The sequence below is a fragment of the Schistocerca serialis genome, chromosome 5 (assembly GCF_023864345.2).
Source record: "Schistocerca serialis cubense isolate TAMUIC-IGC-003099 chromosome 5, iqSchSeri2.2, whole genome shotgun sequence".
Lineage (NCBI taxonomy): Eukaryota > Metazoa > Arthropoda > Insecta > Orthoptera > Acrididae > Schistocerca > Schistocerca serialis.
In genome coordinates, this window is record NC_064642.1 from 166778421 (window position 1) to 166805799 (window position 27379).

General features: G+C 43.4%; 1 protein-coding gene across 1 annotated transcript in view; it reads left to right on the forward strand.

The window, feature by feature from the left end:
* LOC126481822 (protein bric-a-brac 1-like) overlaps positions 1–27379 on the forward strand; it is a 1776705-nt gene that overhangs the window by 1459188 nt on the left and 290138 nt on the right. Inside the window, exon 10 of the mRNA XM_050105780.1 lies at positions 5276–5329. Coding sequence (XP_049961737.1) covers positions 5276–5329 — 54 coding nt within the window. The remainder of the gene's footprint in view (positions 1–5275; positions 5330–27379) is intronic.

Here is a 27379-nt window from a genome sequence, read left to right on the forward strand (position 1 = left end):
ATTTTGTTTATGGGAGGGCAGCCGAGAGATGATGAAATAATGATGATAATACATAAGTATGGAGGCATTCTCCCTAATTTTAGCGAGTCGGTACATAGTTGTATTAGAAAGTTACTAATTACCACCAAACTTCCGATTTCCGTTGAAGCCAGGAATTTGTAGAGTCTCCAATACTTTCACGCGTAGGGATACGCCTGCAAGATGAAGTTAGCCGTTAGCAGATACCAGTGCCTGGCAGCTCAGTATTCCAGAACTGCTGAAATATAAACTGGTTGGCAATAAAAAGTAGTGCCACTTTCGTCAATCGACAGTTTTCTTTAGCAGGCGAGATTTTATATAGCACACAAATGTAGCACACTTGCTGACTCTTTAGAACCCCGTGAAGAAATCAACGCCTGTTTCAGCTGTTAGAAGAGTAGACCTCCGGGTCACTTGGACCAAGTTTGGGCGCATGTTTTAGCAGTATACTGGTACCTAACTGCTGAAGTCTAAGAAGGTTAGGGAAAATTTCTTGTTTTCAATGAGCAAAGCGTTTAATCATCTTGTTTCTCATTCGTCCCAACAATTTGATTAACACATAGCGTGATGATAACTCAAAAGTACGATCACAGCCGAACCTCAGAGTCACCCATGCTAAAAAAATGGTTCAAATGGCTCTAAGCACTATGGGACTTAACATTTGAGGTCATCAGTCCCCTAGACTTAGAACTACTTAGACCTAACTAACCTAAGGACATCACACACATCCATGCCCGAGGCAGGATTCGAACATGCGACCATAGCAGTAGCGCAGTTCCGGACTGAAGCGCCTAGAACCGCTCGGTCACAGCGGACGGCTCACCCAAGCTGTTGCTCAGGCAACTCTATATAACTTCTAGTGTCGCCATAGCATTATTTGTCAATGTCCGCCCCCGGTAGCTGAGTGGTCAGCGTGACGGAATGCTAATCCAAAGGGCCCGGGTTCGATTCCCGGCTGGGTGTTGTGTTGTCCCAATCATCATCATTTCATCCCCATCGACACGCAAGTCAAATCGAAAGACTTGCACCAGGCGTACGGTCTACCCGACATTTCCATTTGTCAATCATTGGAGTTCTCTCTCTCTCTCTCTCTCTCTCTCTCTCTCTCTCTCTCTCTCTCACACTCATTCTCTCTCTCTCTCTCTCTCTCTCTCTCTCTCTCTGTCTGTCTTTCTCTCTCTCTGAGTCTGTCTACAAGTATTATTTACGTAAGTGTATTATATCCACACCTATCCTTAATTTCTCTTAGCAGGTTGGTAATAATCACAGTGATAAGCTAGAGGCGATGGGCAAGCTGATGCGTGAATCACACAGGAAGTTGCAAGGTGGCGTCCATACCAGCAAGAGCAGAGAGCAGCAGGCGAGGCCATTGAGGCCATTATAGTGTTACAAATATTGCAATGAAACTTGCAGAAATTTGAAAGTTTGGAGGACGGTGAAGATCATTTGATTAATTTTACTACGCAGGCTGCATTGCCTCAGGAATATGTATGCACTGATTGTGGAGACGAGAGGAGATGTAATATTTCAACCTCAGGTTCAGTGAAGGTATCTCGGGGTATATCTCTCCAGTTGTGCAAATGGAAACATACCTTACAAGATGTACTCCCTTTCTAGGGGCAATACATCTTACATTAGGAGACAACGTAGAAGTGTATTCGGCTATTGAGCCACGTTACATATATCTGTCGGTCGGTAGTCCTGGTTCTGGGGTCAGTGAAGCGTGTAATTTGTGTTCTCCTGCTTACAAGAGGTTTTTGATTTCAACTTTAAATGTTTAGTTTATATAGTATGTGTTACACTGTATCTGTCTGTCTCAGCCCGAATATAATCGTCATTGAGAGAAAGCAAGATGTTTATTTTTCGGCTGAAATATTTTAAATTATTTTATTACCGTATAGACAGAATAATGTTGCGTGTGCTAACAACACTCCGCGTCTTTTAGAATTTATTAACACTTGGCGTTTTTGTAATTCACTATATTTCAAATCAGATACGTGCGAGCTGAGTACGGTACCATTCTCGATAATCGAAAGCGAAGTCGACATGAGAGCCGCACGTAATCACGCGCTGGTTACATTGCCCACGCCCACTGTCAGCGATTCGCGGCCGCCGATTTGAGCCGCTCCACCCGCGTTGCCTCTCCCAGACTGCCCCTCCCCCTCCCAACCCTCTCGATTCTTATTGCGCCATCGATCCAGCGACCAACAAGCCGCGAGTGATCGCCAGTATCGACCTGGCGGGCCGACCGGCCAGCCCGCCTAATACCCGACGCCGCCGAAATGACAGTGACGAATTAAACTTTGCCGAGCGCTGATCGGATTGCTGGCCGGCCCGTCGAATGAGGATTTATTGTACGGTTTCCTTGGGCGCGCAACTGGCCCCTGCGAGGGAATCATTATATTTTTAAACGGTTTAAGCCGCGCCGGCCGGCCGACCGACCGACCGACCGACCGCCGGCGCCCACGCGGGACGTAAATCATCCTCTGTGGCCGGATGAAAGTATATCACGACCGCGTCTGCACAGCTCGACCCGTGGGTTCCAGCCTGCCGCTCACTCTCCAGCTCTGGCCAAGGCTCGCACGCGGTACTGAAGCTATTAACCCCACAGCTAGTGTGGCCTACGCTAGGGACCATCTTACTTCGCTGGTCCTATCGGGCGTGTCCTTTCAAAGGAACCATCCCGGCATTTTCCTGGAGCAATGTAGGCGAATCACGGGTTTGAACATTCGTCCTCACGAATACGAGTCCAGTGTGCTAACTACTGGGCAACCTTGCTCGTTGCCATTGGGTAAATCTTACCTCAAAATATTCTGAATTTCAGCAGCACAAAATCAAGAATTAAACCTCTTTGTTTGTCTGGCCTCATTACGATACTGCTTTGCTTTTAAGGGTTAAGTTTCTAATCGTTCACGTAATTGATGTTTGCATAACGATTACAGAAGTCTTCTTTCTTTCAATACTGTCATAAGAAAATTTAAGTTAATAATGTTAACGAAATAGCCGACTAAGCTGGTGGCGTAAGAGAGGGAGAAAATATTGAAAATCGTGCGCGATTCGCCTGCGCTGTAGCTTAAGCGGTTTATGTAGGCTAATTTGATGTTTCTTTCGGCTTAATGGACTGCAAGTGACCTCTATAAATTTGTTCGTCTCGACTCCCCTAGACGACTGTGCTACGTTCTAAACAGTTGTTGCACTCGCTTTTAAATTTACACACAATACGCATAAATTACCTTACAGAATCGCGGTGGTCGTCTTGTAAATTTTTAAAATCAAATATTTCAGGCCCCTGTCATTCAAGCCGATTTCGACCAAGACACCACCAGGTGAGCTGCTGAAAAGGAAAGAAAAAATCAGATAGTAAAATACTAGGAAACTAAATTACAAATCTAACTAACTTCTATGTACAACTACACGTACTTTGATACGTAACATAGCAACTGGTCATCTTTATACTGTTACGTAATTAACCGTACTCCTTAGTTCCAGTAACTAGGGCACAAATATGTTTTCATTGTAGTTGCCTCGCCTGACCTGTTCCGTTGATATAAGCAACGATGATACATCTCCAAGTAGATGTATTTGAGTATAGAAGCCACTTTGATTTGTAATTTGAATTCCAGGTATTCTATGTAATCCTCGTTCTCTGTTTTTAAATCGGTCGTCTGATGATAACTTCATAATAAGTCGAAACCACTGAATGATCTGAGGCTGCAAAATAAGACAGGCGCTTGGTAATTTTAGATTTGTAATAGTAATCGAAACTGTTGAAAATTTTATATATTGTATTTCACAGAAACGAAGAGAGACATGCAGATGATGATATATAACATTTTGGAACGTGCATGTTTGATTAAAAGAAAAAACATACACTGAAGCGCCAAAGAAACTGGTATACGCATGTGTATTCAAATACAGAGATACGTAAACGGTCAGAATACGGCGCTTCAGTCGCCAACGCCTATGTAAGACAACAAGTGTCTAGCGCAGTTGTTAGATCGATAACGGCTGCTACAGTGGCAGCTTATCAAGATTTAATTGAGTTTGAACGTGGTATTATATTCGGCGTATGAGCGATGGGACACAGCATCTCCGAGATAGCAATGAAATGGAGATTTTCCGGTATGGCCACTTTACGAGTGTACCGGGGATATCAGGAATCCGGTAAAACATCAAATCTCCGACATCACTGCGGCCGGAAAAAGATTAAACAAGAACGGGACCAACGACAACTGAAGAGAATCGTTCAAAGTGTCAGAAGTGCAACCCTTGCGCAAATTGCTGCAGATTTCAGTGCTGGGCCATCAAGAAGTGTCAGCGGGCGAACCATTCAACGAAACATCATCGATATGGACTTTCGGATCCGAAGACCAACTCTTGTACCCTTGATGACTAGACCACACAAAGCTTTACGCCTCGCCTGGGCCCGTCAACACCGACATTAAACTGTTGATGACTGGAAACATGTTGCCTGGTCGGTCGAGTCTCGTTTCAAGTTGTATCGAGCGGATGGACGTATACGCTTATGGAGACAACCTCATGAATCCATGGACCCTGCATGTCAGCAGGCGACTGTTGAAGCTGGTGGAGGCTGTATAATGGAATGGGGCGTGTGTAGTTGGAGTGGTATGGGACCCCTGATGCTTCTAGATTCGACTCCTACAGGTGACACGTACGTAAGCAACCTATCTGACCACTTGCATACATTCATCATTCATGTCCATTGTGCATTCCGACAGACTTGGGCAATTCCAGAAGGGCAATGCAACACCCCACACGTCCAGAATTGGTACAGATTGGCTCTAGGAACACTTCTGAGTTTAAACACTTACACTGGGCACCAAACGCCTCAGAAATGAACATTATTGAGCAAATCTAGGATGTTTTGCGACGTACTGTTCATAAGAGATCTCCACCCCCTGATACTGTTACGGATATATGGACAGCCCTATAGGATTCGTGGTGTCAGTTCCCCCCAGCACTATTTCAGACATTAGTCGAGTCCATGTCACTTCGTCTTGCGGCACTTTTGCGTGCTCGTGGGGGTCCCTACACGATATTGGGGAGGTGTACCAGTCTCTTTGGTTCATCACTGTAATATATCTAATTATAAAATTAGATGCATTTCCTGAAGGTCCTTCTAATGTTATGAGGAAAGTTGTATGTTTGTAACAGTTGTCTTAGTAGTCACCGCTTTCTGTTTTGTATATAAATGAGAGTGATGTTGGTTGATACAGTACTTGTGTATATGTTGCAGGTAAGTGCGGATGATGATACCGAGGACTCGAAGTACGGAGCGCCGGAGGACTTCGTGAGTAGCGCAGCTGTCGCCTGGCCCAGCTCGCGCCGCAGCCCGCTCGCCACGAGATGGCTGCCTCCCAGCAGAAGGGCGAGCCTTGCCCTTATGTCATAGCTTTTGTCTTTAAACTGGCAAGAAACCGCTTGCAAGATAAGTGGTTGCTATTCCTACATAACTCAGCTCACCGGGAAAAATAGTAGTGTATGAAGTCATTCAGTGCTGTATTAAAGCCCACCATACTTGACAGTGACGAAATGTCGAAACTGCAATCACAATACATATGTTTAACAACCACGTACCGAATAACTGAGTCAGTAATTATACTGCCGAGCCAGTCTTCATCAAAATTCTAAAAATTTTAATCGCATCTTAAAATCGTACACGGGTCGCTTTGTAATGCTGAACTGGTATCAGACGCTCATGAGACCTTCAGGGGCAGCTAAATGGTGTGTATGTACCAGTCGGTTGTATGGAGTCAGCGTATTCTAAGGTGGGTCAAAGTGGGGACGTAACAAAATGACAAAAGGAGCTGACGTTTTCGAACGTGTCCATGACCACGCCGTAAATGGAGTTGGCCATTTTATGGTGTATCAACGCGGACTTTCCAACCTGTCCACGAGAAAGTTGTACCACTTGTCGCCATGTAACACGGTGTAAGAACAATGGTCCTAGAAAGACCCTAACTGAAAGAGAGGGAAGACGATTGTCGTGCCTTCTCAATGGCAGTCCACCGTGATGTTGAATTCAGCATTCTCGCTGACCAAGTTTTGCCCTTTCTTCCACATCTTCATTAGGAGTATGCTGTGGGCATTGCTTTCTTCCAAGATAACAACACTGATGTTCAGACACAATGAGTGCTCAGTGGAACAAATGTCAGAGTATTAAATACTGTGTACTCTACCGTCATGCTGATCACGAACAAAAATCATTGACCCAGCTAGCGATAGGATCTTTGGTTTGACGAACACTAAGACGTCTTGTTGAACCTAGACTGGCCCGCTAAACAGCGTAGTAATCAATATCCCCATCATTTGGTAACTCCATCGGATCTAATAACTGATAATGGCATCAGCTGAATGTGGCATACTAGAAGAAACTTGTATTGCCTCCCTCCCCGAACTGGGGTGTTACATGCTATTAGCGCAGTTCCTCGTGGGGAGGACTGATTTTTTATCCGGTATATGTGTAATGATTCTAAAAGAATGCCTTCTTAGACTTGATAAAGATAAGTTTCGCATCGTATCGCTAACTGTATCAATGATTTTTGTTCGTGATCAGCATGACGGTAGAGTATACGGTATTTAATACTCTGACATTCACTCAACTGAGCACCTGCGCCAGTGAATCCGGTTCACGAAAGGCAACCACACGTGTGACAGCATGTGGAAGCTTCGCCACAATACTGATTACTCAGATGTTATCTGGTGTTCGCTGCCAGTGAAGGAGGACACAAGAATTATTTCGGGGGAGAAGTTTGGTCGACACTCAGTGCGATTAGGATAGTCGGTCAGCGAAGAAATCTCCTTTCCTCGTTTCGCAACAGTACTTTAGCTGGCCAGCTACGCCTTCGTGGTTCTTCCGTGCGTGTGGTCCTTTGTATACATCTCCTCTCTAAATTTGGCACTTGTGTGAAATGAAGATTTGCTTGGCCAAATGGAGTGCAAAATGACACGTTTATCAGTTTTATACGATCATGCTTTGAAGTTCTTTTAAAAGTGGTATAAGACGAAACGTAAGTTTTCGCTGCTTGCTGCTGACACTCATAAATAGTTGCACAAAGAGTGTAGAGATGTTTTGCATACTTCACAAAAGATAAATAGTTGCCTTCTGTAGCAAACAGTTTTTCTTCTGTTGCTACACAATGAATTTTGCTATGGTGTTCAATCTGCGCAGTGTTATAATTAATTTTTAACTTCTGCTCAAGAGACAACCACCGTCTGTATCTTTAATGTGGCTCGTTATTAAGGGAGGCAGGCAGATCTGGCGAGCTGCATACATTAAGTGGCGGCGCCTCTTCACAAATTTTGTAATTCCCAGGTACAGTTGTGCCTACTTTCTAGAACATCGGTTCCCAACTCTGTGTGTGTGTGTGTGTGTGTGTGTGTGTGTGCGCGCGCTTGCGTGCGTGTGTGTGCTTGCGTGCGTGTGTGTGCGCGTGTCTTGGAGCTTTTCTCACATAGGAACAAAATATATTAATATTAATGGTGAAGTAGGAAACTCAAGGGATTTTGAAACTGCAGTGTCGCAAGTGGCTAAGTAGATTATAGTAGTGATACATTGTGCGCGTTACCACTCTTAAAAAAATCATTTCTGTCATGCCGTATCATACACAGAAAAATGATATGTTACGGTGCTTACTGACATTTATTGTTACTGAGGAGTGCTTTCTCAGTATAAAAAAAAAAAAAAAAAATACAAAAGAAGTGTAATTCTTTTTTGCGTTTCGTGGTGCACCCTGTTGAGCTAACAACGCCTGAGACAGTGTAGGATTTGTAGTATATATCGATAAAGAACACGTTTGTTTGTGTTAGTGTACGTTCTGGCGACGTTTTGCAATCTTCAGTGGGGTTTTGCTTCTGAAAATATAGAAAATGAAGGTGTTGTACACTGAGATTACAGTTAGTGTTGGAAGCAAGGACGGACGGGAGGGGGATGAAGGAAGCAATTTTCCGCAACCTATTATTGTTTATCTGAAAAAAAAAACCAAAATTTTATCCCCCCTACTCTCTCTCTCTCTCACTCACTCACTCACTCACTCACACTCACACACACACACACACACACACACACACACACACACACACACACACATTCTGTCACATCACACACTACCCCTGTGGCCCTCATCTCTTTCTCGTCCTCATTCCAAAAACAGAGTTTACCGTAATGACGTGTTAGGACACACATCATCATAGTTAACGTTGATCAACAAATTGGCAATCTGAATTTATCGATCTGTATTAACATTGTGTCTTAGTGACATAAACAGGGTCGAGTTTATGACTTACAGCTGTTAGTACATTAAACGTATTCGTGAGCGGTAAACATGCTTACTGTATACATACTTTTCCACGGAAGTAACATGTGGTTCTCATTTCGAGTAGGTCATTACCACGGTATGTCAGAGAGAGAGAGAGAGAAACAAAAATAGCTGTTTCTGCAGCTAAGGTTCCCATTGTTTGCGAATATGACAATACTGGCAACAGATCGTATCTACGTAATACGTCTTGCTGTATTGTAATGCGCGCTTACGAAGCACCTTAAAAACGTAATTGAAAACCAGCCAGTATTCATAGTTAACATCCACGGTCGTATTAAGTACCATGCTGAACTTGGTCAGTTGTTATCATCCAAGTGAGATACCGACTGAGGTTGGATTTCCTAAATCGTTTACGGGAGAGGCTTCGATGGTTTCTGTGGAAGGGCCAAGCCCTTCCCCCAAAGTTCATGGTTCGTCGCTAATTACCTCATAGTCGCCGGGACGAGGTAATGCATTACAAAAGAAGAGGTAAGAAATATTTCAACGTGTTGTTAGCAGTTGGGGACTGGACAAAAATTCGTATTCTCGCTATACGGCTTCTTTATTTTTCGGTATTTTCAAAAATTAATTAACATTGACTGTAGTAAACCTTCGCCAGTTGTTACGTTAAGACCAATAAGGCGAAATCAGGTAAAAATGTTACCTATATAAAAATACGTTATAGTTTTCATTAGGCTAATCATTCACATAGCAGTCGTCAAGTCTTTCAAAACAGCGAGTTCGTTAACGTTATGAAAGTCTTCTTCGATGTCACCTCAGCCATGGTATCACATATTTTTTAAAATTTTTTAAGTATACTGTGGAACTAAATCTTCTCTTTGTTCTGTTATTGTAGATTTTTGCCCTTAATTAAGTTATTCTCACCGCTTTTGCATTGTCCAGAAGTATCAGTGTTTAAAACAGTTGCTTACAATTATTGTTTGGGATGAAAGCGTGCAAATGAGCGAAGGAAGAATTGGGAACCGATGCTCTAGAAACGGGACTGTGATGGTATGCGGCGAACAGTATCAAGTACACCTAAACCACGTAGTGTTGCTTTAAGGACAGACTTTTCATGAATTCCAGTAGTTAGTCAGCGCAGTCAAAAGTGAACTGCAAATTACTGCTTAGTTGCTGACTGTCAGCTATACCTGGGAAGTTCTTAATTTTGAATTGTTTTGTTATACGAAGCTGTTTTTATTGCCAACTTCCGTGTGTTTGTTTTAGCATTGCAAGGTTTCCAGCCTAGTAAGCAGGTACTGTGTGTCTTAAATTTAGTCCTATAAATATATAGTTTTAATGTGTGCAGATACCTCATTCCGAGAAACGAGAAGCCATTATTAAATTTTTAAATTATCTTTACGGTGCATGGTCTTTGTAGCACAAAGTTTGTAAATAAGGGTACTCATGCATTGGTGAAGAAGCAATCTTGTAACAGATGATCCTTTATATTCTAGTAGAGACATGACGTAATAAAAAGTACTTTCCACTAAAAGAATTTGGTTTGTTTTCACCACTGGACTACGTATGAAAATCTGTGACCATATGACGTAAACTACAAAAATGGATGTTCTTAAGAGTTTAAGTTTTGCGTGATAACAGGCTGATTTTTTTGCTTGTATTGTTAGTACATAGACGTAAAGGATGATTGAAGGAACTCTATTAATTGAACTTTCCAAACTATCCCGATACGTATTCTGCATTCCGAAACTATTAGAAACACTGAGAGAGCTGAAAATCGGAGGCTTTGTCTTCGCACACGCGAGTGACTTCCCCGGAAGCCGTGCTGGGGGACGTACTATAAATTTTAATGCGGCAATTGTCATTAATGAGTCGGCTAATGAAGATGATCGTCACGTTCCTGTCATTGTTATCTAGTATTGATGCGCAAGGATTCGCAGATCTATTGGAATATTCTGAGCCTGTAATCCCGTACGGCAAGCTCTCCGACTCCGGAAACTTACTGCCTCACTTGTCACCACTCTAAATTCTGACACTACCAACAACTTCCAACTAAATGTGCTGCATTTGGAGAAGCAGTACACAAACTCTGCAAATGATGTATACAGAGTATACTAAGAATCATATGGAGAACGCATATTTTCTGAAACTAATTTTCTTTCTTTACTGTTTCGTTGCCTGCTATCAAAGACCTGAGGCAGCAAAATGTGCTTGTTCTGCGTTATGCCAATTCGATTGAATTTAGGTATGATCCGTAAGTTTGTTCCAACATTTAGAAGATATATTCTCCATTTAGACAATACTTTCCTCGCAGTAGCTGCCATAACACCTCTCTCAAGGAGCTATAATTTTTTTACGACTGATATATAGTGAGTCTAGTGCGATGACTGTGTTGATACGTACGAGACTATGGAAAGGTCTCGGATTCGATCTCCGGTCAGCCCTAGGATTTTTATTTGTCGCTTATCACGTCTTTCACTTCAGGCTGTATTTGGTAATGTGTAAAATGCCGAGTCGTATCATGGCTCGGAGCCCACGTTAAACTGTACAAAATTCCCCCCCCCCCCCCCCGCCCCCTCCCGTAGCTGACTTGGCAAGTTAGTTCAAAGATGGGAGGAAGGCAAGGGCAATACTCCTCCAACGCGACCATTCCCAGTAAAGTGATGTGGCTTTGAAACCAACCGTCGGTTGATGAAAACTTTACGCTGTTTAGTTCTGCATATCATTATGTATAGCAGTCTGTTTGTGAGAGAATTTCAAAGTCGATTAGATGAAGCGTTGTTCGAGATTTTAATAAAAGAGAATTATTGTGAAGGTGATTCGATAAACCCTCTGCCAGGCAGTTAAGTGTGATTTGCAGAGAGTCCACGTAGATGTAGATTTGACAGATGCGTAGGTCAGTTTCGACCTTTACAGAGTATGCCATCCCAACACCGCTCCCACCTCACCCCTTCACCACCATCCTTCCCGTCTCCTCGGTCTTCCAGAAAAACAGCTGTTCTCTCTGAAAGAGGAAAAGAAACACGCAGGTGGATACTTCGTCAAGCCAGTATACGGGAACGTTATTACTGTAACATTTGTTTTGAGGATCTCCATTTTTAATACATTTTTACAGGTGTTGGCCACTCATCAAAAATTTCAGACGCCGCAACTACCATTAATGTAATTTGTTATAGCGACGTCCTTTGCTGCCTTGCTTTGTTTAAAATGGTAGTCTCGTAAGTCTGCTTCTACGTCTGCACGAGGAGTAAAACTTAGCTCGCTCGGTTTCGTGAAATAACTCCATAAAAGCTGAAGGCTGCTCGTAATAACCACAAATAGAGCGGTCTGCCATGCATGTCCTTAGTAAATATGTCTCCAGTTATTGATGCGCGTCCATATTCCCTGGAATTGTTATTCGCATTCGAAAAACACGCAATGTATTGCGCTCTAGCTGCAGTTGTGCGCTGTATGTTCCCGCTGGCGCCCTCGGCGTTGCGCAGGAAATGTTTTTAATCTGATGAAAGCAGCAGATTACAGTTCGCTTGTAAAGCGTCGAGTGCTGCGTTAATTCCTAAATTGCGCGAACTTTGGCGTAATTACGCTGGCGACTAATTTAACTATTTCGTCGTGCCTTCTAGTAGCCATAGTACATGAAAGCTTCTACCATTCCCCGCGCTGATTCTTTTCCTCAGTTTACTGTGCGCGGCAAATTCGAAACACATCGAGATTTGCTGCAACAGTGGTGTGCAAAAGTTTACACTGTGCTGGTGAGACGTTTCTACTTCTTGACTAAGATGCTGGCGCGGTTTTCGGATACTGGACCACTATTTAAGATGAACAGAGTTCACGTACCCTTCGAACGTGCTGATGTTTTCCTCAAAGTCCTGTAAGGTGGTACCGTTTCGTCACCCAAAATCACGATCGCTATGTCTCCATGACCTTAGTTTCGACATGACAATTTGCACTATTTTCCTTTTGATGCGCTTATTAAATATTATTTGTATCTTACTGTAATTCATTTTCGAGTCTACTTTCGAACTTACTGTCTTTAGCACTCTCATTAGTTTGTGAGGTTTGTACGTATTAGGGTCAAAAGTATGTCAGCATCAAAACGGAGATGTCATTAACACATACTTATTCTTTGTTTTCTCAGTTTAGGTATGTGAAAACTTCCCCTACAATAGATCAGAATAATTTTGGTGAAAGCGAATTCCTCTGCCTGACGTCTCTTTGAATTCCGAATCTCTTACTGTCCTGGTTAAGTCATTGAGACTTCATCAGACAACAAGAATTTGTATATCTATACTAATATTCAGAGTGATTCCGCAATGGTTTTACAGACTTTCAGGAAATGTGAAGAAGGGTAAATGTATCAATTTGAGGTAATGCATCCTTCTCCAGAAACGACCGTATCGAAATGAAAGCGAAAATTGTTCTGATACCTCTGGTACTGGACTTCTTCTAATATAAGCTCTTCTCTTTCTGTAATTTGAGAGTTGGTAGTATGGACCAAAAGAAGAAAAAATGACCGGTAAATATGTGCTCTCTAAAATGCATATATTAGGAGCTATGAGCACTTACTTGTTCATTTTCGCTACTGTGTAAACATCTATTCTACAAAACACGTACTCATAGCCATTAAGGTATGCAACCTAGAGGTTATATTTACCGGTATTTTTTTTCTTATTTTTATCCGTACTCCCCTTCTCAAAGCCTGGAGAGCAAGAAGCTTACAGTAAAAAGAGATCTAGTATCAGAGATATACTATGTGATCAAAAGTATCTGGACAACTGGCTGAAAATGACTTACAAGTTCGTGGCGCCCTCCATCGACAATGCTTGAATTCGTTATGGTGTTGGCTCACCCTTAGCCTTGATGACAGCTTCTATTCTCGCAGGCATACGTTCAATCAGGTGCTGGAATGTTTCTTGGGGAATGGCAGCCGATTCTTCACGGAGTGCTGTGCTGAGGAGAGGTATCGATGTCGCTCGGTGAGGCCTGGCACGAAGTCGGCGCTCCAAAGGTGTTCTATAGGATTCAGGTTAGGACTCTGTGCAGGCTACTCCATTACAGGAATGTTATTGCCGTGTAACCACTCCGCCACAGGCCGTGCATTATGAACAGATGCTCGATCGTGTTGAAACCGCCATCCCCGAATTACTCTTCAACAGTGGGAAGCAAGAAGGTGCTTAAAACATCAATGTAGGCCTGTGCTGTGATAGTGCCACGCAAAACAACAAGGGGTGCAAGTCCCCTCCATGAAAAACACGACCACACCGTATCACCACCGCCTCGAATTTTACTGTGGGCACTACAAAACGCTGGCAGATAACATTCACCGGGCATTCGCCATACCAACACCGTGCCACCGAATCACCACATTGGGTACCGTGATTCGTCACTCCACACGACGTTTTTCCACTGTACAGTCGTCTAATGTTTGCGCTCCCTACACCAAGCGAGGCGTCGTTTGGCATTTACCGGCGTGATGTGTGGCTTATGAACAGCCGCTCGACCCTCTTCAACTGTCGGCGGTCTCTGCCAGTCAACAGACGTGGTCGGCCTGTACGCTTTTGTGTTGTACGTGCCCCTTCACGTTTCCACTTCACTATCACATCGGAAACAGTGGAACTAGGGATGTTTAGGATGGTGACATCTCGCGTAAGACGTGTGAAACAAGTGACACCAATCACCTGGCGACGTTCTAAGCACAATGCACCTGATTCGAAAAAGTATGTTTTTTGGGGTGTCCGGACGCTGTTGACCACATAGTATATCAGAATGATCTTCGTTTATGATTTTCGACAAGGTCGTTTCAGGTCCAGGGTGCCTTACCTCAAACAGATACATTTACCCTTCTCCAGCATTACTCTAAGTTCGTAACATCACATGTATAAAGGGGAAAGGTCGTTAGCAACAGATCTGGATTTACCTGAAATTTTTGTACGATACTCGAATAAACAGTCCAGCGGACATTTGCTGTGTATGTATTTGAACAACAATGTGCAATTTTTCTCTTAAAACAGACTGCGAGAAAGAGAATGCCTTGCTGTAAAAAATGTGCGGTTTCGTTTTCTTTCGCGCAATAGGTTCTAACTACGATAGTTTAAACTGAATGGGTAGATCGTGTGGTTGCAACAGAATAACGAGGTATGAGAGGGCTCTGTACAGCTGCTGGAGCTGTTACGGTAGTGACTTCACTCACATTATTTCGTATAACAGGTAACATTTAATGTTACAGACGATACGGATTGCATACTAAAATTCGAATCATAGTCTATAAATACTGTTCGCTGTTTAAAGCGACCGCGAGGAACTAATCTAAACGACTCATTGTTATGTATCAGATTTTTGTTTAAAATTACATACACAGAGAAGCAATACATACGGGAGAAACAGTTTCTCTGTCCCGCTATAGTAGATAAAACCGACTGCAATAAAGAAAACGAAACTTCGAGTTTTGGCTGCACAGTACAGAATTCTCTTCCTCGCAGTCGGTTTCAACAGAAGAGCTGTGGATCACGGGTAGCGATTTTTTTACCTCCGTCCACTTCCGTATCCTTGTTATTGGTAAAATAATCCAATCGCCCACCGGTTCCTCAGTAATGGTTTTTAGGTTAGAGAATTCCCTCCCTAGGCCCGACAAGACGCCTTCTGAGACGCGGCAAGGTAGGAATAGGCAAAATGCAACAGGGAATAACAATGTTAATGTGCTAATAGTAAACTGCAGGAGCGTCTATAGAAAGGTCCCAGAACTGCTCTCATTAATAAACGGTTACAACGCCCATATAGTACTAGGGACACAAAGTTAGCTGAAACCAGACGTAAACAGTAATGAAATCCTAAACTCAGATTGGAATGTATACCGCAGAGACAGGCTGGACAGTGAAGGGGGAGGCGTGTTTATAGCGATAAGAAGTGCAATAGTATCGAAGGAAATTGACGGAGATCCGAAATGTGAAATGATTTGGGTGAAGGTCACGGTTAAAGCAGGCTCAGACATGGTAACTGGATGTCTCTATAGGCCCCCTGGCTCAGCAGCTGTTGTGGCTGAGCACCTGAAGGATAATTTGGAAAATATTTCGAGTAGATTTCCCCACCATGTTATAGTTCTGGGTGGAGATTTTAATTTGCCGGATATAGACTGGGAGGCTCAAACGTTCATAACGGGTGGCAGGGACAAAGAATCCAGTGAAATTTTTTAAAGTGCTTTATCTGAAAACTACCTTGAGCAGTTAAACAGAGAACCGACTCGTGGCGATAACATATTAGACTTTCTGGTGACAAACAGACCCGAACTATTTGAAACAGTTAACGCAGAACAGGGAATCAGTGATCATAAAGCGGTTACGGCATCGATGATTTCAGCCGTAAATAGAAATATTAAAAAAGGTAGGAAGATTTTTCTGTTTAGCAAAAGTGACAAAAAGCAGATTACAGAGTACCTGACGGCTCAACACAAAAGTTTTGTCTCAAGTACAGATAGTGTTGAGGATCTGTGGACAAAGTTCAAAACCATCGTACAATATGCGCTAGATGAGTATGTGCCAAGCAAGATCGTAAGAGATGTAAAAGAGCCACCGTGGTACAACAACCGAGTTAGAAAACTGCTGCGGAAGCAAAGGGGACTTCACAGCAAACATAAACATAGCCAAAGCCTTGAAGACAAACAAAAATTACGCGAAGCGAAATGTAGGGTGAGGAGGGCTATGCGAGAGGCGTTCAATGAATTCGAAAGTAAAGTTCTATGTACTGACTTGGCAGAAAATTCTAAGAAATTTTGGTCTTATGTCAAAGCGGAAGGTGGATCAAAACAAAATGTCCAGACACTCTGTGACTAAAATGGTACTGAAACAGAGGATGACAGACTAAAGGCCGAAATACTAAATGTCTTTTTCCAAATCTGTTTCACAGAGGAAGACTGCACTGTAGTTCCTTCTAGATTGTCGCATAGATGACAAAATGGTAGATATCGAAATAGACGACAGAGGGATAGAGAAAAAATTAAAATCGCTCAAAAGAGGAAAGGCCGCTGGACCTGATGGGATACCAGTTCGATTTTACACAGAGTACGCGAAGGAATTTGCCCCCATTCTTGCAGCGGTGTACCGTAGGTCTCTAGAAGAGCGTAGCGTTCCAAAGGATTGGGAAAGGGCACAGGTCATCCCCGTTTTCAAGAAGGGACGTCGAACAGATGTGCAGAACTATAGACCTATATCTCTAACGTCGATCAGTTGTAGAATTTTGGAACACGTATTATATTCGAGTATAATGACTTTTCTGGAGACTAAAAATCTACTCTGTAGGAATCAACATGGGTTTCGAAAAAGACGGTCGTGTGAAACCCAGCTCGCGCTATTCGTCCACGAGACTCAGAGGGCCATAGACACGGGTTCACAGGTAGATGCCGTGTTTCTTGACTTCCGCAAGGCGTTCGATACAGTTCCCCACAGTCGTTTAATGAACAAAGTAAGAGCATATGGACTATCAGACCAATTGTGTGATTGGATTGAGGAGTTCCTAGATAACAGAACGCAGCATGTCATTCTCAATGGAGAGAAGTCTTCGGAAGTAAGAGTGATTGCAGGTGTGCCGCAGGGGAGTGTCATAGGACCGTTGCTATTCACAATATACATTAATGACCTTGTGGATGACATCGGAAGTTCACTGAGGATTATTGCAGATGATGCTGTGGTGTATCGAGAGGTTGTAACAATGGAAAATTGTACTGAAATGCAGGAGGATCTGCAGCGAATTGACGCATGGTGCAGGGAATGGCAATTGAATCTCAATGCAGACAAGTGTAATGTGCTGCGAATACATAGAAAGATAGATCCCTTATCATGTAGCTACAAAATAGCAGGTCAGCAACTGGAAGCAGTTAATTCCATAAATTATCTGGGAGTACGCATTAGGAGTGATTTAAAATGGAATTAACATATAAAGTTGATCGTCAGTAAAGCAGATGCCAGACTGAGATTCATTGGAAGAATCCTAAGGAAATGCAATCCGAAAACAAAGGAAGTAGGTTACAGTACGCTTGTTCGCCCACTGCTTGAATACTGCTCGGCAGTGTGGGATCCGTGCCAGATAGAGTTGATAGAAAAGACAGAGAAGATCCAACGGAGAGCAGCGCGCTTTGGTACAGGATCATTTAGTAATCGCGAAAGCGTTACGGAGATGATAGATAAACTCCAGTGGAATACTGCAGGAGAGACGCTCAGTAGCTCGGTACGGGCTTTTGTTAAAGTTTCGATAACGTACCTTCACCGAGGAGTCAAGCAGTATATCTCGAGAAGAGACCATGAGGATAAAATCGGAGAGATTGGAGCCCACACAGAAGCATACCGACAATCCTTCTTTCCACGAACAATACGTGACTGGAATAGAAGGGAGAACCAATAGAGGTACTCAGGGTACCCTCCGCCACACACCGTCAGGTGGCTTGCGGAGTATGGATGTAGATGTAGATGTAGAATGATGATTTATGAAGTAGGGAAGTGACTTCACTGTCGTTTAGTGAAAAAAATACGAGCGTACCGAGTATCGGGGAACAAATTCGCCAATGGATTCAATACCCTCTTTGCAGACAGAACTCAACAAGTAGCTCTTAATAGAAAAAAGTCGACAAACGTAGAGGTAATTTCGGGGATACCCCAAGGAAGTGTGATAGGTCCTTTATTGTTTACAATGTATGTAAATTATCTATTGAAGCTCTTTAATACTGAACGCATATGATGCGGCTGTCTGTGCGAAAGTAACAACGCAAGAAGACAGTATCGGTTTACAGAATACCTTCATAGGATTGATAAATGGTGCTTGCTCTGGCAGTTGACCCTGAACGTAAATAAACGTTATTTATTTCCATATAAAGGAAAAAATTCGCTAGTGCACAACTACACTGTTGATGAAAAATTTCTGGAAACAGAATTTACCGTAAAATATCTTAAATTAACCATCCAGAGTGACCTTACAAGTGGAATAGCCACATAAACAAATAGTGGTAAAAGCAGATATCACACTGAGATTGGCAGGAAGACTCTTAAGAGAATAAAAATGTAACTTATCCACGAAGGAAGTGGCATACAAAGCGTTTTTTCGACTCATTCTTCAGTATTGTTCATCTATCCAGGGTGTTTACTAGGTAGGACTAATAGTGTAGGTAGAGAAGACCAAACGAAGAGCGGCGCTTTTCGTGACGGGATCATTTGGTCGGCACGAGAACGTTACAAGAGAGGCGTTGCGCGTCACGGAGAGGTTTATTGTTGAAATTTCGAGAGAGCGCTTTCCGGGAAGATTCGGACAACATATTACCTCTTCCCACGTACATCTCACGAAATGACTACGACAAGTAAAACTGAGAAATTAGCACTATTACAGAGGTATAAATTTTATAAAGCACAGTTATACAAGTAAAAGCATTTAATAATAATTACTTACCAAACACTTTGTACCAAAATTTTATGAAAACCTATTGAAAATGTAAGCTGGAACGCCGACTAGTGGGTCGTAGGGACGAGGTTGACCATCATTGCTGTAAACTGTTGTTACGAGAAGTATATAGCGTATGTCCGTCCGCATTTCTGTTAAAGTTTAAAAATTTGAAATAAATTGGTCAATAAATTTTCGAGATCTTTTTCATTAGTATTCGATACGAATTATTATAATTTCTAGTTCCTTACCTTGGAAGTGGGCGGAAAGGGGAGGAGTGAAACTGTGAAGAAATACCTAACAAGTTACGCCGACTTGACTTACATCGACATGTACCGATCACAGGAATGAAACGAAACTCAGCTTGGTATTGACGAGTTAAAGAAAGCAACATTTTGAAAGATGTTTCTTACATGTGCATAAAAAAATGGCTCTGAGCACTATGGGACTTAACTACTGAGGTCATCAGTCCCCTAGAACTTAGAACTACACTCCTGGAAATGGAAAAAAGAACACATTGACACCGGTGTGTCAGACCCACCATACTTGCTCCGGACACTGCGAGAGGGCTGTACAAGCAATGATCACACGCACGGCACAGCGGACACACCAGGAACCGCGGTGTTGGCCGTCGAATGGCGCTAGCTGCGCAGCTTTTGTGCATCGTCGCTGTCAGTGTCATCCAGTTTGCCGTGGCATACGGAGCTCCATCGCAGTCTTTAACACTGGTAGCATGCCGCGACAGCGTGGAAGTGAACCGTATGTGCAGTTGACGGACTTTGAGCGAGGGCGTATAGTGGGCATGCGGGATGCCGAGTGGACGTACCGCCGAATTGCTCAACACGTGGGGCGTGAGGTCTCCACAGTACATCGATGTTGTCGCCAGTGGTCGGCGGAAGGTGCACGTGCCCGTCGACCTGGGACCGGACCGCAGCGACGCACGGATGCACGCCAAGACCGTAGGATCCTACGCAGTGCCGTAGGGGACCGCACCGCCACTTCCCAGCAAATTAGGGACACTGTTGCTCCTGGGGTATCGGCGAGGACCATTCGCAACCGTCTCCACGAAGCTGGGCTACGGTCCCGCACACCGTTAGGCCGTCTTCCGCTCACGCCCCAACATCGTGCAGCCCGCCTACAGTGGTGTCGCGACAGGCGTGAATGGAGGGTCGAATGGAGACGTGTCGTCTTCAGCGATGAGAGTCGCTTCTGCCTTGGTGCCAGTGATGGTCGTATGCGTGTTTGGCGCCGTGCAGGTGAGCGCCACAATCAGGACTGCATACGACCGAGGCACACAGGGCCAACACCCGGCATCATGGTGTGGGGAGCGATCTCCTACACTGGCCGTACACCACTGGTGATCGTCGAGGGGACACTGAATAGTGCACGGTACATCCAAACCGTCATCGAACCCATTGTTCTACCATTCCTAGACCGGCAAGGGAACTTGCTGTTCCAACAGGACAATGCACGTCCGCATGTATCCCGTGCCACCCAACGTGCTCTAGAAGGTGTAAGTCAACTACCCTGGCCAGCAAGATCTCCGGATCTGTCCCCCATTGAGCATGTTTGGGACTGGATGAAGCATCGTCTCACGCGGTCTGCACGTCCAGCACGAACGCTGGTCCAACTGAGGCGCCAGGTGGAAATGGCATGGCAAGCCGTTCCACAGGACTACATCCAGCATCTCTACGATCGTCTCCATGGGAGAATAGCAGCCTGCATTGCTGCGAAAGGTGGATATACACTGTACTAGTGGCGACATTGTGCATGCTCTGTTGCCTGTGTCTATGTGCCTGTGGTTCTGTCAGTGTGATCATGTGATGTATCTGACCCCAGGAATGTGTCAATAAAGTTTCCCCTTCCTGGGACAATGAATTCACGGTGTTCTTATTTCAATTTCCAGGAGTGTACTTAAACCTAACTAACCTAAGGACATCACACACATCCATGCCCGAGGCAAGATTCGAACCTGCGACCGTAGCAGTCGCGCGGTTCCGGACTGAAGCGCCTAGAACCGCTCGGCCACCGCGGCCGGCGCGAAAGGTACTGATCGTTTCATATCGGCGCCATTCGGAACACTTCTACGCTACCGTGCTCTTTGTCTCACTGCTGCCACTGACAGCGATTCAACAGCTGTGGTACCATAGTTGCGTGATGTATAATCCTGTTGTGTGGCGTTTAAGTAACGAAATGAGTGACGTAGAAGACACCGTTGGCACATCGAGCTAGAAGCTTTAGAGGCTGAATTCTTCGTCATGACGCTCGAAAACTTGTTAATCAGATTGCAAAATGATGTAAACTCGAAAAAATGTAGAAAATAATGGTGAGCTTATTCACCCGCTTCACAAGTTTCAAACAAGAGGTTTCAGCAGTAATGGGCAAGAGCTTAAGAAATATCTACAGGATTTGGAGTTTTTCAAAAACATTCCTGGACATTCATAGTTAACTCTTGGCAAGAAGAGATTAGTTTTGTCTCACACACACTGAAACATTCACATTTCGTCCAAATTACTTATCAATTTGCACTGCAATGCTATGAAAGCAGAAAACTTGTAAATACGGCTGTATATTTTAATGATGATGTCCAGCCACCATACTAATAAAAAAAACTTGACACTCGACGGGTTGTGCTTTTACTACATTCAGTTTTGCGGGAGCTGGTGTGTCCCTGAAGGAACAAGCTCCGCTAATCGACCATAACATGGGAAACCAACATATGAATGACATTTGTGCGTCTGCAAAAGCAGAAGTGACGCTGGGGCATTTGGATTACGTCAGTGTTTTGTATTTTCGAATCACAAAGATATACAACTGAAAACACTTGTTAGTACAATGAGGACTCAGAAACAGAAGAGGACTGTAGCAAGTATGTTTAATTAATAACCATGAACCATGGACCTTGCCGATGGTGGGGAGGCTTACGTGCCTCAGCGATACAGATGGCCGTACCGTAGGTGCAACCACAACGGAGGGGTATCTGTTGAGAGGCCAGACAAACATGTGGTTCCTGAAGAGGGGCAGCAGCCTTTTCAGTAGTTGCAGGGGCAACGGTCTGGATGATTGACTGATCTGGCCTTGTAACATTAACCAAAACGGCCTTGCTGTGCTGGTACTGCGAACGGCTGAAAGCAAGGGGAAACTACAGCCGTAATTTTTCCCGAGGACATGCAGCTTTACTGTATGATTAAATGATGATGGCGCCCTCTTGGGTAAAATATTCCGGAGGTAAAATAGTCCCCCATTCGGATCTCCGGGCGGGGACTACTCAGGAGGATGTCGTTATCAGGAGAAAGAAAACTGATGTTCTACGGATCGGAGCGTGGAATGTCAGATCCCTTAATCGGGCAGGCAGGTTAGAAAATTTAAAAAGGGATATGGATAGGTTAAAGTTAGATATAGTGGGAATTAGTGAAGTTCGGTGGCAGGAGGAACAAGACTTTTGGTCAGGTGATTACAGGGTTATAAATACAAAATCAAATAGGGGTAATGCAGGAGTAGGTTTAATAATGAATAAAAAAATAGGAGTGCGGGTTAGCTACTACAAACAGCATAGTGAACGCATTATTGTGGCCAAGATAGACACAAAGCCCATGCCTGCTACAGTAGTACAAGTTTATATGCCAACTAGCTCTGCAGATGGTGAAGAAATAGATGAAATGTATGACGAGATAAAAGAAATTATTCAGGTAGTGAAGGGAGGCGAAAATTTAATAGTCATGGGTGACTGGAATTCGTCAGTAGGAAAAGGGAGAGAAGGAAACATAGTAGGTGAATATGGATTGGGGGGAAGAAATGAAAGAGGAAGCCGCCTTGTAGAATGTTGCACAGAGCATAACTTAATCATAGCTAACACTTGGTTCAAGAATCATAAAAGAAGGTTGTACACCTGGAAGAATCCTGGAGATACTAAAAGGTATCAGATAGATCATATAATGGTAAGACAGAGATTTAGGAACTAGGTTTTAAATTGTAAGACATTTCCAGGGGCAGATGTGGATTCTGACCACAATCTATTGGTTATGAACTGCAGATTGAAACTGAACAAAATTGCAAAAAGGTGGGAATTTAAGGAGATGGGACCTGGATAAACTGAAAGAACCAGAGCATAAGGGAGAGCATAAGGGAACAAATGACAGGAATGGGGGAAGGAAATACGGTAGAAGAAGAATGGGTAGCTCTGAGGGATGAAGTAGTGAAGGCAGCAGACGATCAAGTAGGTAAAAAGACGAGGGCTAATAGAAATCCTTGGGTAACAGAAGAAATATTGAATTTAATTGATGAAATGAGAAAATATAAAATGCAGTAAATGAAGCAGGCAAAAAGGAATACAAACTTCTCAAAAATAGGATCGACAGGAAGTGCAAAATGGCTAAGCAGGGATGGCTAGAGGACAAATGGAAGGATGTAGAGGCTTGTCTCACTAGGGGTAAGATAGATACTGCCTACAGGAAAATTAAAGAGACCTTTGGTGAGAAGAGAACCACTTGTATGAATATCAAGAGCTCAGATGGCAACCCAGTTCTAAGCAAAGTAGGGAAGGCAGAAAGGTGGAAGGAGTATATAGAGGGCCTATACAAGGGCGATGTACTTGAGGACAATATTATGGAAATGGAAGAGGTTGTAGATGAAGACGAAATGGGAGATATGATACTGCGTGAAGAGTTTGACAGAGCACTGAAAGACCTGAGTCGAAACAAGGCCCCGGGAGTAGACAACATTCCATTAGAACTACTGATGGCCTTGGGAGAGCCAGTCATGACAAAACTCTACCATCTGGTGAGCAAGATGTATGAGACAGGCGAAATACCCTCAGACTTCAAGAAGAATATAATAATTCCAATTCCAAAGAAAGCAGGTGGTGACAGATGTGAAAATTACCGAACTATCAGTTTAATAAGTCACAGCTGCAAAATACTAACGCGAATTCTTTACAGACGAATGGAAAAACTGGTAGAAGCGGACCTCGGGGAAGATCAGTTTGGATTCCGTAGAAATGTTGGAACACGTGAGGCAATACTAACCTTACGACTTATCTTAGAAGAAAGATTAAGAAAAGGCAAGCCTACGTTTCTAGCATTTGTAGACTTAGAGAAAGGTTTTGACAGTGTTAACTGAAATACCCTCAAATTCTGAAAGTGGCAGGGGTAAAATACAGGGAGCGAAAGGCTATTTACAATTTGTACAGAAACCAGATGGCAGTTATAAGAGTCGAGGGGCATGAAAGGGAAGCAGTGGTTGGGAAAAAGAGTGAGACAGGGTTGTAGCCTCTCCCCGATGTTATTCAATCTGTATATTGAGCAAGCAGTAAAGGAAACTAAAGAAAAATTCGGAGTAGGTATTAAAATTCATGGAGAAGAAGTAAAAACTTTGAGGTTCGCCGATGACATTGTAATTCTGTCAGAGACAGCAAAGGACTTGGAAGAGCAGTTGAACGGAATGGACAGTGTCTTGAAAGGAGGATATAAGATGAACATCAACAAAACCAAATCGAGGATAATGGAATGTAGTCAAATTAAATCGGGTGATCCTGAGGGAATTAGATTAGGAAATGAGACACTTAAAGTAGGAAAGGAGTTTTGCTATTTAGGGAGTAAAGTAACTGATGATGGTCGAAGTAGAGAGGATATAAAATGTAGACTGTCAATGGCAAGGAAATCGTTTCTGAAGAAGAGAAATTTGTTAACATCGAGTATAGATTTAAGTGTCAGGAAGTCGTTTCTGAAAGTATTTGTATGGAGTGTAGCCATGTATGGAAGTGAAACATGGACGATAACTAGTTTGGACAAGAAGAGAATAGACGCTTTCGAAATGTGGTGCTACAGAAGAATGCTGAAGATAGGGTGGGTAGACCACATAACTAATGAGGAGGTATTGAATAGGATTGGGGAGAAGAGAAGTTTGTGGCACAACTTGACTAGAAGAAGGGATCGGTTGGTAGGACATGTTTTGAGGCATCAAGGGATCACAAATTTAGCATTGGAGGGCATCGTGGAGGGTAAAAATCGTAGAGGGAGGCCAAGAGATGAATACACTAAGCAGATTCAGAAGGATGTAGGTTGCGGTAAGTACTGGGAGATGAAGAAGCTTGCACAGGATAGAGTAGCATGGAGAGCTGCATCAAACCAGTCTCAGGACTGAAGACCACAACAACAACAACAACAAACGTATTTATTTTGAAATGCGTTATACACTACAATCAGAAACACTTAACAAATCTTTAAGAATGTCATTTTCTTCCTCTGCTGTTTTATGTTAAAACTACCTTATTTACATTTGTATTCCATGCTACAAGTCAGTAAGCTCACACATTTGAAGATGAAAATTGGTTTAATGCGCGCAACGAATCCATGTTATTTATGTGTGTAGTTTTTACCATAAGCATCTGATAGGTACGAGATGCGCACGACCGTGATTTGTCACCACTAGAAGACAAACAAGAAAAATCCCTCTTTCACGACCCCTCCCACATAGCGACCAATCTGTTAACAACATAGTTTATAAACAACTCTATCTAAGGTGCCACCATATTTGTTGTTCATTAAATACCTCCACACAATCTACTTTCCCTCTGCGCTACAAACGCCACGGAGATAATAGGAACCTACTGTTTTTCAGGCGGTAGTTCCAAAAGAATAACATTTTAAACGATAGAGCTATCGATAATTAAACGAGACTACTGATAGTGACGATAGTGCAAATACTATCGATTAGTCGATAGTTTATCCATGTTTAAATAACACTAGGATGTAGCTAGGTGCTTGACAACACTATCATTTCTGGGTCTGCACACACACACACACACACACACACACACACACACACACACACACACACAAAGCTTTTATAAATCGTTTCTTTGTACCGTTCTTCGTACGAAAAGTGCTGAAGTAATTCCAATCGCACCTGCAGACATCTCGCAGAAGTTCCATTACAAGTGAGACAAACGATTCTCCCTTGATTACACTGCTTTGCGATGCATCTGTTACCACCTGTATTGGGCTGTGGAAATTTTCAAGGGCTGCTTACGTAAACTGTACGTTGAAAATGTAGCGCGCCTGTACGCACTTCTGTGTTTCAGTTCTTGCGGAAGAAGTGTTAATTGTTGAACAGTGCCGCCGCACTGGGGGACCAAAGTTTCCGCGTTTCGCTCGTCCCTTCCCCCCCACCCTCCCGCGTCCCCTCCTCACCCGCCACTGCTGCGGGTGGCCACCATGTAAGATATGACGTCGGCACACCCAGCGACTGAGGTCGCCTGAAATAGCATTAGCTTTCTCTGCCTTTACGCAGCCAGCCCGCTAATCTGATTTGTAGCACACTCCCCAGAATGAAATTAAGCGTAAATTGAGGAAATGCAATTATATCTATTTCAGATAGAAGTAGGTCAGGACGTAATGATTCCGTAAGTGGGTGGGGCCTGGCGGCTCCGCAAACCGTCCCGATCGATTTCTCGGACGCGATACGGAGATGGGCGACACGATCCTCTGCGGGCGTCGCGCCGCCCCAGATACCGGCGCGCTATCGCTTACAGCGCGACTCCGGGGACCGCGGAAGGGTAGTCGCCTGCTCAAAAAGGCTCTTCCTGTTCCATCCTGTACGTAAACTTTCTGTATCTTCATCAAAGACTAGTTCGGCTGCAGTCTTCTCGTGGTTTCTGAAATTAAGTCCTCCAAAGGTAGGACTATCAAAAAGAGCATAGAAACTGCATAACTGGAGAAGCTAAAGTTTGTCAATATCGATCATGCGGACGCACAGTAAGATTAGAAGCAAAGAAACAATGCTGCCGCTTTTTCATCCACAAGCTACAGTCAAACGTTCAGTAAAGACGTTTGGTTTCAATACGTATCTGCACATACTATTTTCTGACTGTGTTAACGGTTTCTCCCGTTGGCGCGAAGCTCTGTGTTGTGAATTCTTAGTGTGCGTACAGAGATTTTATCCGCGATGGCGCTCACGTCATGCATTTGACACACCAGTATAAATTCCTCGCCGCTAAATGGCTCATATGAGACAACGTACTATTCGATATGTTGAAAATCCCAGTAGCAGAGAAATCTACATGATTTTACTCTCCCCAATCTTTCGTTTCTGGTCAGCTGTCAGTGAATATCATTTGGTCACCTGTCAGTGAGTATGACGAAAAGTAAGTCTTGGGACTGATAATTTCAGTCAGTAGTTGACTCTGAAAACGTAACTTACTTCAGTGTTGATTACAGTGACATGCTCGTCTTTGTCGGTCATAATGGAATTGTCGTCGTACAGAAACCACACATTTGTGATGATCGTGCCATCGTGAGGAACAGGTGAGAATCGTGAGCACCAAAATCGTTGCTATGGATAATAATATTGTATCTCGTCGCATCAATTTCTCATGAACTGCTTGTTGTCCAGTCAGTAGTCCCCTTAAAAGTCCTGCTACACAAAAATACAAAAATTAAATTCGTAGTCTGTAGTCTACAATATTTACTTAGTTGTACGCTTGAGGCACAACAGTTAATAGAAGAAATTCAGAAGAAATGTGACATAGTCCCCTGTAAATAATGACAATTTTTACTACGGCTTAAATTACCTTACTACCTTCTTCGCCTCATGGATGGTTTGGAGTGTTTGAAAACGACCCCTGAACCAAGACTGCTCCGCAAATAGCTGCGTCCTGGTCCATGTACGGT